Here is a 13606-nt window from a genome sequence, read left to right as displayed (position 1 = left end):
TTCTATACATAGTTAATTGGGAAGTTCAGTGCTGATTTAAATTATCCGGACAAAACCAATAAAATTTGAAATTTCAAATTGGGTGAAAATTAGACAAAAATTGAGGAGAAAAATGTTATTTAAAGCTCTAAAGTTTATTAAAATGAGCAGTGTATTTAGTTGTGTGAAAAACACGTACAATACTTTGACTGAGTATGGCGTGTTGGGCGTTAGTGTCATTCCACTGGCCGTGTCTCCTGCTATGAACTCTTCTGCACCACCGGTTACATTCGCCTCCATGTCGTTCAGCTTCACAGTGGCATAGGTGAAGTTACCCGATGGACTGAGCCAGGTCACTATCACCTGTTCATCAGTCTGGTTGCCCACTGCCAAATCAGTCACTGGATTCGGGATTGAGCAACTGCAAGCCTTGAAACATAAAAAACAGACTGGTGAAGAAACTCAAGGAACCGAGAAAAAATTAACCAATTTTGTTCAAATTTTAATATTTTATGGACTAAATTATTAAATTACATTAGAAAAAAGCCCACTATGACAAACATGGATGATTTGGCAATTTTACTCCGTTGGGGATTCAAAGATTATCAGGTTTGCTTGTGTTTAGTTTAACTTAATCTCTGCTTGAAAAATGCCAGCAAAGTGTGCACTTTACTTTGTTATTAAAAATAGACAATTTTTGACCAATTCTAAAAGCTACTTGTTGTTTGAACAAATTGCTGAATATTTATGCTATGGTTGTTTAAAATTTTGACACAGTCTTTCAAACATTTTAGACAAAATTTTTTTGTTACTATCTGAAAAGTGTCGTTAACCTGGCCTCAAATGTGTAAGAAAATGTTTCATCTCTTTTTTTTGCCATAATAATGAATCATAAAATGAAACCATAATGAAAGTTATGGTTTCATTTTTGGACTACTCTAACGACTATAATTCAAACTGAGATCATTCACGAGATTTTCGGTTAAAAAACCAATTTGGCGGTATTACAGAGTAGCAATTGTGGAATATAGCTACTCATAATTATCGCATAGATCTCGCTCTGCCTCTCTTTTCTCAGTGATTACTTCAAATTGCGCAGAAAAACAAAAGTTTCCGAGAAAAAATAGAGATTTTTTTGCTACTTTAGAGAGAATGAAAAATATTTGTTTCACCAAACACTAGACACGTTAAGCCGCAGTCTGAATTTTCAATGCTTTGCCCTGATACAAACAATTTTGTTTAATAGATACTATACTGAATCATTATGAAAAAAGCTCTTCAATTACACCTACTGCAGAAATTTGATATACTTGAACAGATGGGGTTTTATTACTTTCTTAGTTTTGCGATTTTTTAATACTAAATGCTGAGAACAACATACTGATAGCACTGGTTGATTTGGTTAAAGCAAAAGCGATCACTATACTCTTAAAACGTCTTCTAACACTGCCGAGTTTTGAGCAGAGACAAAGGTTATCATTTTTTTTCTTATCAGGGTAAGACTCTGGAGCGTATTTGAAATAATATTGATTAGTTTACTAAACTTTTTTCATTTCTGGCCAATTCGGCTCAGTTATAGTTCGACTTCAAATTTTGAAGAAAACATTCTGAGGTGGTACTGAAATTTGATTGGCTAATTCTAGCCAATCAGATTGAAGCAAAATAGTTTCAGTTCAAGATGTTGAAATAATGATTTTTGGGCAATAAAAGATCCAACATTTGTACACAGGTAGCTCAATGTTGCTTATATTTCTTCTGTGTTGCTGTACTTTTCAAACAAGACTGATCGTATCAGGGCAACGCCCTGAATCTTTCGACTGTCTATAAACTGGTCTCAAATAGTTTTTGGCAAATGAAATATTGACAAACTATAAAGTTTAAGCTGAATATTAGGAATCTTTTATGGAATTAAAAGACCAATTAGCCTGCCTCAATTGAATTTGGAACGATTTTGTGGTGCGGGATTTTTTGGCACGCGTAAATAATGCATCAACGTATCACAGCGCTTTCATAGTCACGTTAGTCTGTTCGTGAGCATTTCACAACAAACATAAGGCCAGGATAGTCTAGTGATGATAGTGATGAGCGCACCCCTTCTTGGATCACGAAGATGGATCAATCCCCCGGCGGACATTTTTTTGAGAATTGGTCTGAATGAAAAAAACCACCCCGAGCCCATACTTTCCTGCGTTTCTTCGAAAATCGGCACCACTAGATTGCTTCCTTACGCTTATTAAATCCTCCATACTGCATATTTATAGCAGCGGCAGTACAATTGACGAAAGTTATCAAAGTTCCAACTTTGTCATTTTTTTAAAATAATTGTTTAATAAACGAAAAAATTGATACAAAAATCTGATTTTGTGATTAATTTTCTTAACATTGTTTGGATCGATTCAAATAATCAAAAGTATTCAAATACTCAATATTTTTTGAGAAAGTAAGCTCTATTTTTTTTAAAAACAACCACAATATTTTTATTAAATTTCGAAAAAACTAATAGAATTTTCACTTTTTCAAAAATCGGAAGCTCCTTTATGTACTTTGTACACAAGTATGGCAAGTATAGCAAGTGTTTTTTTTCAGCCTCTATACAGAATATTGTAGGCGTCAATGATGCAACTACAGGGCCCATTTTGGTAGTTGAAAACAGCGAGTGAAAAAAAAACTTTCAGCCAAATTTTGAATAGACAAATTTTGTTGGAGTTTATTTGCATTAAATCACATTCAAACGAATTTGGGTTCTTCAAAACGCGTATAATTTGATTTGATTCTTTTGAAGCGATGCCTGAGCTCAAAACGGAAAGGCTATTTTGAATGAAATAAAAAAACATTTCGTTATGGTGATAATCCTCGGGAAAACGAGCCTTCTTTTATGAGATTATATGGCAATTATACTTATTTTTTACAGCGTTTTTTCTAATTTTTGAGACCAACATAAGATTGCATACATGGCCATACATATAAGAGCAAAATCATCTGCATATATATGAGACCAGGCCATACATGTCCATAATCCCATTATGGGACCATACTTACGACTGGTGAGTCATATGACTCGACAGCTGACTTGGTCACTCTGCCCTTGTAGCAGTAGACATAGCCCCCCTCTATGTCCTGTCTGTCATGGAAGATGCCCACTTCTCCATCTGACATGTTCAGCTTGAAATCAGGCTCCACATTCACTGACGATGACCTTTAAAGGAATGATAAAAGAACTCAAAAAAGTCAATTCAATTTTAAACTGCAGCAAAACCAAGCGTTTTTCTATATGAGCTAAGCAGCGATTTTTTCATATAAAGGCTAATTTTGACCCAAGTCGATGATCTAACCCGACTCAATGTTAGGGAGACTAATTTCATTTGGCTAATGGAACTAGTTTCGGTTAAACTTTTACTCAAGATAGCTCACAGACAGTATCGGATTTAGGATTTGGGGAGGGTTGGATCTTCCCCCTTCAAGGATTCAATCCTCTGCCGAACCAAATGGTTCCCCTTTGTACTCTCTTTGTACTATATATCCATTTTTGTCTGACTAATCCTAAAATTTTTCTAATAAACAATATATGCAATTATTGAGGAGGTAGCGCGAGCCGAAAAAACGCAACTTTTTGGGCAAAATTTTCCAAAACCATTTTTTTGCCTTGTTTTTAAAGAGTTTTTTTGTGGAGCAGAAACTTTGTTCAAAACATAGTCTTTCTAGTGATTTGGCAGACCTCGGAAAATCAAGATGGTCGGCTTAAAAAAAAGGTTAACAAAAATTTTCTACTTTTTTTGATAAACCGCCCCCATCTTGTGAAAATTTTAGATTGGCCTTTGCTCAAAAACTTAAAACTATTAGAGCTCAAGAACCCACCTTCTCAAAACTCACAAAACCCTACACCCTAAGCAAACCTACAACAGCCCTCTGTCATTGTAGTATTTCAATATTATTTAATTTTAGTTCCGTACTATAAACAATATCATCTACCAAACTCAGCCTAACACCTGCCGACTGGAATTAATTAATCTTCATATGAAAGAAAACACTGATCAGTCAATAAGTTTTCATTAGAGCCCCTCCTTTTAACACAAAAGTACAAATAAAGTTGTGCTACACTTTTTTTTATTACTAAACAGCTGGGAGGGTATAACATTAGCTGAAATATTAACTTCTAATTGGCTCATTTTTGCGTCCTTCATTCACATTTGATTGAGAGTATTAAAATAAGCTGACAGACAATTGAAAAAATGGCAATGAGCGCAAGAAAACCTAAAAAAACTACCGACTTGTTTTTTGAAAAAGAAAATCGATCTCCGAATTTCAAAGGAAAAATTAGATGGCCTTAAAGTTTTTTGGTTTCAAGAACAGTATATATGAAAGTAATTTAAAAGTTAAAATCCTAGCTCGAAACTAAAAACCATTTGGAACTAGTTTAAAACTAGTATTTATAACCAATTATATTATTGATAAAACTATCTCTGTAAAGTATTTCTAACTAACCAATCATGATCCATAACTAACACTTACTATAAATTGTATAGCTGAATTTATTCATAGTTTCAGCAAACAGAACAGAATAAATATAATTCAACAAACAGTCTTTCTCCTTCAGAACAGTTCCTGATACCTTATCTCGCAGATACCTGTTTACACTAGATCTATTGAGACTAGGAAATAAAATAGTAAGTTTAAGATTGGTATTAGACTAAGAAGTTGCACGAATCTATCCGGCTGAAAATAAGACAGCGTGACGAACAGACGGTGTACCTAATCTGAAATTACTCTATGAGTGAGCCACCCCGGACATAAACTCACATTCACGTAATTTTTGCGCCATTTGCTCATTCTTAAATGCAGAGCGTAATTTTTAAAGTCCAACCATTTTGAATTGAATTTAGAAAGAAATCAAAAGTCAAAACGCCAAAGATCGAACATGAGCGTGAAAAAATATTACTTTTGAAAAAAATCAAAAAAATCATCACAACCTGTTTAAGTGTTTTCACTATACGTTCATTGACATTTTGAAGTGTAAGGATCTTGTAAGTACCTCCATAGTTGGTAGGAGTACTCGTTGTCTGTGATATTGAAGTGAATCACCATCTCCTCATACTCACTCGGACCCACCTCCAGTCCAGGGGTGCGGGGACCTGGAGCAGTTAACACGAAACAAACAATAACTCCGGAAAGAAAAGCCCAATTTTTTGGTCGCCACAGTCGAATCATAATTTTATTCATTTTTTGTAGGTCCGCCAAATTCATTGGTTTATTTGAGCTCAGCGAAAAATTAAAATTTATCTGTTTTGCAGGCGCTCGCTCACTCTCAAAATATTTTATTGTCAAACTAGAGGAAAAAAAACTTTCAAAAAAGAAATAAAATTCGTTGCTAGGCTTTCTAAGCTTCATAGTTCAACGGATATGAGATTGTAAAAATAAATCAAGTAACTTGACCAAATGAGCAGTTATGAAATTGTGATGCTTTTAATCAATTTTTATTGCAGTTGAAAAGTTGTGACAAATCTATGTGACTGACTTTAGTGAAAATTGTACCAAGATCACTCAATTTTTTGCCAATATCATCCAAGATCTGGCCAAGTAACCATGCAAGTACGTGCAAGATCGTGCATGATCGGGTAACTTTTTCAAGTTACTTGCCAAGATAACCTTGATACTTGGAAACAATAATATCCTTTTGGCAAGATTTTTCAAGGATACGACCAATCTAATTTGCTTAGTCTTGATGAAAATCTGAAACAACTTGGCTTGCTTACTTTCTCTTAGATTTTCTTTGAGAATGAACATAGAAGATTGCTCGCATCCTTGAAACATATTGCCAAGCTGATGTTACTGTTTCCAAGTATCATGGTTATTTTGGCAAGTAACTTGGGAATCTTAGACTATCTTGCATGATAACTTCGCAAAATTTTACATGGTAACTTGTCAAGATCTTGGATGATCTTGGCTACATGTTTTTTGATCTTGGTAATAATTTTCAAGTTCATTTTCAAAACATTAAGTATGGTCTGACTGTCGTTCAATGTTTCCACCGATGTGATTGAAAAAAAATTAATGAAGCTATTAGTTTTGAAATTTTGACTTTTTGAAAAACTTCCGTCTTGATACGAGCAGACTTGTTATAAGTGCAAAAAATGTTGGAAAGTTAGCAGACAATAAAAATAATATGTTCAATTATAATCCTTTTGTGAATTCCGGGTTCTCAAAAGCTAAAAAAAGTTGCACCTGCAAATTTTCTATTCAAATTGAATAGAATTCTTATCTCGGCAGAAAAATTGACCTACGTTTTCATTTGCTGATAGAAAAAACTCACGTGCGCAAGCTGATACGGTGATGGCTTCTCCCGTGTAATTGGTCGCATTTGAATATGTTGCTTCCAAATCGGAAGTGTTGCAGTCTCTGATTGGTAGAATTTCGAAAGTGTAGCAGTTGCCTGCCCTCAGGTTACTAAATGTGAACTCATAGTCGGTCACATTTGGAATGACGTCAACTAGAGCGTCAAACTCTACTTGAGTTTCCTTCTGAGAGCTCAGCAAAAAGTGATCCACTTCGCCTACAATGAAAAACAAACATATTATAACGGAAACAGTCTCTTATCTGTCCAAATAACATAGAATGATCCGACCTCGCTTTTTGTCAATTGCTGGTCGTTTCTTTTGGGAGAAAAACGATTTTTTGGGGGGAGGGGCGATTTTGGTTCTATGTTTGATTTTTGAGCCGATCAAAATAGATTTTTCTACACGTAAAGCTAAGCAAATTTACTCTAAATTAAATGGAGGATCTTAACTTGGTCTATTTCAAATGAATGTTTCAGGAAGTAGGAGGTCAGGAAAATTGCGGATGGATCTTGTAACTCGATCTGGAAGCATAAAATTTATAGTCCCAAAGAATGAAAAATAACAAATAATTTAGAAAAAAAACTAAAGTCAAACTTAGAAAACATCAAAAGAAAGGTAGTTACAAACTATTTTGTTGCTGTGCAACTAGCTTTTGTTGACCACACTTTTCTTGTTGATAATTTTGTAGTGGGGAACTTTTACAAGCTAAGACATAAGTTTACGGTTGCTATGGATAATTACAAATTGCTCTGACCACAATAGTAAATGGAAAAAAAGGAATTTTTCTAAAATTTCATAAAAGACTTAGCCGTTTTGATAGAAAACCTTGAGTGGATTAGGGTTAAACTTCAATTAGATAAGAGAACTGAACTATGCTTACAATTTTTCCTAAAATATCATATGTAAAAGGAAAAGTAAATCATTCGAAAAATCAGGATGAAAACTCAAAAGAAAACACGAAGAATAGTTTACAACGTTGACTTTAAAAAAGCTTTGGAATGATGCATTGGGTTTGTAACTCTTTGATATGTTGGTTGTTCAATATGTCAACACAAGGACTTCTTAAACATGTCTCAAGTGAAACATCGCTTTTTTATGTTTAAATTGGGAAAAATTAAATAGCACCACAGAACATAAATTGGACTCTTTATATATTGTAATCTAACTACTACTTTTTTAAAGCTATGACCGTTTTAACATAAATGATTTTCTGAGAAAGTGATTGCGTAGAAGAGAAAGGAAAAAAGTAAAGTTCAGGAATGGAAAAAAGGGATGGACAGAGTGGTACCCTCAAGTAGTTGACCCTTTTACCAACCAAACTGACTTTTTTAACCCTAATTTACAACATGGCTTTCGGCCTGACGAAACTGGAAAATTAAAGACTTTTTACGTTTTAGTTATATACTTTTACGCCTGAGCTGAAGCGAATAGCTTGATCAAAAATCGAAAAAGCCAATTTCGGCACTTCTATCCAAAAAATTGCCTGCTTTTCAATTTTTTTGTCATTGTGATTTTTTGTCAACAATTGAATTAATTGTTTATAAAGATGGTGGTTAAATACGACAAAAGAGTTTCATACAAATTCAAGCATATGCTTCAAATACTTTCTAGGCGACACCCTAAGCGACCCCTTGACGTCTTTGGAGTAGTGTTCAATTTTGTGAACAAAAATTGATGAATATTTTGACTTTTAATTATTTTTTGGATTCAACACCATAAAGCCAATTAAACTACAGTTAGATACAACAAGACTGCTCGTATCAAGGCGAAGCCCTGAATGTTCCGATTGTCTTTTAAGGTCTATGAAGCAGAAATAAGATTAAAAAATAAATGTATAAAAAAGAAAAAAATGAAAAAAAAATTTGTAAAAAAAATTTGAGACTTTTTTGTGAAAAATTATCACCCCAGACGCCATATAAAGTACCAAGTGATAAATTTAGCTTCTAGTAACAAATCAATTGTGGCAAACAAACTTCTTTCAACCAATTTGGAACGATTTCTAAGACGGATTAAATCTACGCTTACGCGTTAATAGCACGAAACATATCGCGCGTTAATTGTCCCAAATTGGTCAAAATGCCAATCTTTTAACCCCCATAACTTTACGAATTTTGATCACAGGTGAAATATCTTTTCAAACTTAAGCTCAAGATAACAATACTTTTTGAATGATAAAAAAAATTCCGTCAAAAATGGCTAGTTAAAAAGTCGAAATTTGTCTGAAGAAAAAAATCCCACCCCAAGGACAAATATTTTGTTACTTTCGTATCGAAAGTCGGAACAATAAGCATACAGTAACGTAGCACTTAGAACAACTAGCATCTCCGTAGTCATTTTAAAACAATTTTTGAGCCGGATTGAATAGCCGCTTACGCATTATAGCACAAGGGATATCGTGCGCATTACTTTAAAAGATCATTGGTAAAGTATCCTTTTCAATTTGATCTCAGAAAAATGATGGATTTGAGATGAGATGAGGTCTGCGGAGTGGCAAGTTATCAATTGAAAAAATTGGTGAAATTTTTAAATAAAAACAATTAGTTTGCCTCGATTTAATATGGAACAGCGCTGCGTCGAAAAACAGCAACTCACTTTGTTAATAACACGCAGTATACGTGCGTTATTCATCTAAAATTGGCAAATTTTAGCCATCGTAACTTTGCAAAAAAAATGAAAAATAGCGTGTTTTTTGTGCTCAGGAGACTAATAATTTAAGATGATTTAAACAAAATTGATTAGCGTGAATGGATAAATAGTCGAAAATTGAAAGGATAAAAAAACCACTGAGCAAATTAATTCCATCAGTTTCTTCAAAAGTCGGAACAAAAATTTTTTCAGGTTTTTATATAAAACAGAGTGTGATTGTATAGTTTAAAACCTAATTTCAAGCCTGAGCGATAGTTTGACATATAAAATCAACTGCAATCTACTACGATTTGGTTTCAGTCATAACTTAAATGCTTCAAAAAACTCTTTTTTTTATCTTACTTAGGATGTGACAAAGTTTCCATGAATATTCTAAAGCTTTTCGATTTCAGCCTCAGTTCTGCTGCGGATTCCTGAGCATCAGCAGAAAATTTCCAACTTAGCTTAATTGTAACAATAAAAGCGCGAGAAGTGAATTAACGCAGCTCAGATATCGAGTTGAGGCAAGCTTATCCGAAATTTTCATATTTGCTAGAACTTATTTATATCATTTTGTTCTCAAGAGTGCAAAGGGATTACATTACGAGGTCAAACTGTGCATTTTGTGAATTGTAAGCGGATTCCGCAACAGGCAAAATTCAGATTTGTCGCAGAATCTGCAACATTGCTATATTTCTTTGATCTTCTCTGCTAATTTGGATTCCACGGACAAATAGCTAAAACACTAAGCTGCGTTGCTCAAAAGCGCTCCAAAAACAGGCAACTTTGAGGAATCCGCAACAAAAGTTGTGGAATCTGGAACCATTTTGTGGAACCCTTAAGCAAATATTAATATATGTGTTCAGTGAACATAAGTTGTCGCGGAATCCGCAACTGTAAGTGGAATGCCCAAATTGTAGGCGGAATCCGCAAACTGTACGCTGAATCCACATAAGTTTGCGGAATCCACTTAGATTTGCGGAATCCGCTTACATTTGCGGAATCCGGAACAATTACCTATATTTGCGCGTTGCGGAACCCGCAAAAAAATCATTTTGCCGACAAAATTTACGGTAGTTATTTGTACGCAAAAACCACTGAAATTTTGTAAGTGAATCCACTTACGTTTTGGAACATGTTCAAAGCCTTTTCTCTGGAATCCAGGAACATGCAGATACAAAATTGTGCCCGGATCTAGTGCACACTTTGGCCTCGTAATTTAGTTTCCGGGAAAAATGAAAAAATGCATAGTTTTTTTCTTATTTTTTTGAAACTTTATCCCTTTTCAATTTTCTTTATAAGATTATTTATTCCTTGCACCTTACGGAGAAGTTCGAACATATATGGCTTTGTCCTGATACGAGCAGTCTTGTTCCTACTTAGATCGTAACTCAACCGTTTGTGGACAAGTTTCCAGGTTCTGGCCAAGAACTTTGCCTTGAAAAAGTTTTGAGATTAATTTGAAATTTCCTTCGTGTGCTGCATGTTTGGTATTCAATTCTGAATGGCTAAAATTCCAAAATCTACAGAAGGTGGGCATCATCCACTGAAGTCGCTTTTAAAAGCAGTGGTTGGGAGGATATAACTTGGTCGTGGTGCGAAGTTTACCGTCGTCGATAGACCATGCGACTGTGATTGATGTTGTGTTCACAGCAGTGGCCGTCACACTGTCTGGATCCGGCTGGGCTGGTTTGGCACATTCCAGTTTCCCTGCTGATTGACTGGAGGGGTTTCCGTTCTGGTCCACAGTGGCACTGTACGAGTACATCTTGCCCGGTTCGACGTCCAGATTGTCTTCGAATATCCAGGGAGCTTCTATGTCTTCAGCTGAAGAAAAAAAACAAAAAACTTTTTCTCTCAGTTTATGAAAGAGATCTAAAAACTTGTCCGTAATCAGTATTCAAAACGAAGCTGACAGAAAAACGAGATTCCTATCCTATTAGTTAGGGGAATTATTCAATTTTTGGAGAATTTTTGATAAAACTTAAACTTTTGCAATATGAATTTTTGAATGTAGAAGCTGTGTCATAATAGTTCATGTCATTTTTCTCAAGAGGATAATCTACGGATAACTTTTAGCGGCTTCCTGCGGCCATACCACAGCAAAACAAGGAAAAAAGCTTACAACACAGTATTCATAAAAAAACATGTGACCTCATTATTCAGCAAAAAAAAACAAGTAGAAAAAAGTGTGTGACACAGAACCTGCATACGGAAAAAGGTTTCTTTGTAAATCAATCAGCATAAAATATGTGAAAAGAAAATTATACAACAACAAAAAATAGAAGCTGAAACTCTAAGAGCAAGTCTCTTAACAGAAAATGGTGAAAAAATTTCTAGAACAAAAAAAATCGCCAGCCAATATTTGTTGAAAATTTCAAAAAGCCAGCAAACAAAAGTAACTGAACCAAAATATCAATGACAATTAATCTGTGAACAAAAACTTTGAACGACAAATTCCGTTGAAAGTTTCTTGAGATATTGTGAACAAAACAAAAAACGGCCAGAAAAACTCTCCGGTCAACAAAAGTGGCAGAAAATCTATCAAACCTTCTGAGAAGAAAAAAAATTGGCAAAACAAAAATCGATTAGAAGTAAGCTGTCATCAAATATCCGCCGATTAACACATCTCGCTGAACAAAATCCACGACCAAATTAATCTGCAAAAAAGTCTGTGGTAAGAAAATTGTGAGCAAAAACAAAAAGGTTGCGTAAACCTGCGTAAGCAAAAGAAGAAATTCTCACCGATGGATATGCCGTCTCTGTAGATAGTGGCAGTCATATTCATCCAGTCGTAGTTGAGTTGATTGGGGACGACCTGGATTCGAATGGCCGAGTCGGACACAGGCTCGCTCCGCACACTCGGAACTGCCGGCGCCAAGAAGCCGAGGGCGGAAGCCCAGCTGCTGTTCAACAACTTGCCCTCGTCGGAACAGTTGACACTAAAAAGAACCGTGTAAATTATGCTAGGTGAAAGTGTTTGCAGAAATTTAAAAGCACTTTTTCCATCATAGGCTGCCAAAATTTTAACATATGTTTAAAGACTTGTATCTGGATTCAATTGACCTACACGCTTTGAAAAATGCGCCTATCCAGTTCACAATTTGACTTCGTAATGAAAAAGCGGTTTTTTTTTTCAATTAGGGCGATATGGGGATAAGGCGGTAAAGCGATTGTTTCAAAACTTTTTTCCCAAGCCGGTTTTTCTCGCGGACCTTGAAAAAATTCTACAAAAATTTTAATTTTCGTTTGAATACTAAAAAAAAACCGAATATGATTCATTTCACTCGAATTCTTCTGATCATTTTTGGCACCTGATTTTGCGTAGAAAAAGAACTAAAAACAAAAGAGCAAAACACACCAGAAGACGAAGTTTATTCTAATCCAGTGGTTGTAACTAAAAGGCAAAGAAAAGAAAAAACGAAAAGATCGAATAAATAAAAATAGTTATGATACTAAATTACTATAAATCAAAACCAACGACAAAAAGTGTTAGAAAAAAGCACCATTGATCAATAAAAGCGTCTCGCTTTTCAGACAATGTACAAGTGTCTTAAGCTTGCAAATCTTATGGTTTTTTCCTGTTAAAACAACTGGACTTTACTCACATGGATCTGACGTAGCAAGTGACCCCTCCATTATGGATAATCTGGTTGGGGAAAGTAGGGTCCCCTATGTAGGTGATATTGCTGAAGGAATCTTTCGTCACAAGCACCCCAGACAACTCATTGTAGCCCACTTCGAAGAAAGCCAGCTGCAGCAAAAAAGCAATTTTGTTCATATTTTCACTTTTGAAGTGTTTTTTCTAATTAAAGGTTCGTGAAAGTGTTATTCATAAACAGGAAAAAAGCTGGTTCATAGAATATGGATTGTATTCTTGAGTATATTCTTACTGGTATTGTTCACTCCACCGTAAAAATGGCAGCATAAAACTTATAAATACTAAAAGGGTAATGCATGGACTTTTTTAATACATTTTAGGTCTAGTTTAAATATAAAGGAGTCGAGACTTAGAAAATAAATCAAATTTGTGCAACCTCAAAATTCACAAAAATGTAAAATTTTTGTATATTGATTTTGCTCTTACCTGGTCTCCGTTGTCGGTGGGGGTATTCCACGAGCATTCGAAGTGGGTAGAGTTGATTGTATTCATCTCCACATTTTCAGGTTTTGTTGGATCTGAACACAAATTTAAATGAACAAACAATCCCACCTTTTGCAAAAATCATAGGTTCAATTTTCGTATTTTCTCAGCCGTTGAAATATTTTTTTTTGTCGGAGTGTATTTTTTCAGCAGAAACTACGGAGCATAGATAAGTTCTCGGAAGATCCGGTAGCCTATTTTTTCTAAATATATACAATGCGTGTTTCAATTCTTACTTAAAACATTCACCGAAATATTAAGCACTGAAAAAATGAATTTACCTCAATTGAAGTTCAATCAAAAACGTATGTAGATTATATTAAGATCGATTTTAGCGTCGCAAAATTCATTAAAATCATAAACTGCCAAATAGAACGAACTTGGATCAAATTTAAATCAAATTAAGCTGATCATATTTCCAAACTAAAATTAATCAAATTTAATCGAGTATACATAGGTCTAAACAGACCTTTTGTGATTTTTTGCATCTTTGATTTGAGACAATTTAAGTTTTTGAAACTAAGTG

The 13606-nt window shown here is 34.7% G+C and overlaps 1 protein-coding gene across 1 annotated transcript in view; it reads right to left on the bottom strand.

Moving 5' to 3' along the window:
- Positions 1 to 13606, bottom strand: part of LOC134854893 (uncharacterized) — a gene marked incomplete in the record, with an annotated part of 161968 nt that overhangs the window by 76037 nt on the left and 72325 nt on the right. The window contains 8 exon segments of the mRNA XM_063871253.1: positions 179 to 408; positions 3019 to 3175; positions 5009 to 5108; positions 6287 to 6526; positions 10545 to 10763; positions 11682 to 11878; positions 12545 to 12690; positions 13024 to 13115. Coding sequence (XP_063727323.1) covers positions 179 to 408; positions 3019 to 3175; positions 5009 to 5108; positions 6287 to 6526; positions 10545 to 10763; positions 11682 to 11878; positions 12545 to 12690; positions 13024 to 13115 — 1381 coding nt within the window.

Source organism: Symsagittifera roscoffensis, chromosome 9 (genome assembly GCF_963678635.1).
Source record: "Symsagittifera roscoffensis chromosome 9, txSymRosc1.1, whole genome shotgun sequence".
NCBI classification, from domain to species: Eukaryota; Metazoa; Xenacoelomorpha; order Acoela; family Convolutidae; genus Symsagittifera; species Symsagittifera roscoffensis.
The sequence above is the reverse complement of the archived record's forward strand: the minus strand, read 5'-3'. Positions and strand labels throughout refer to the sequence as shown.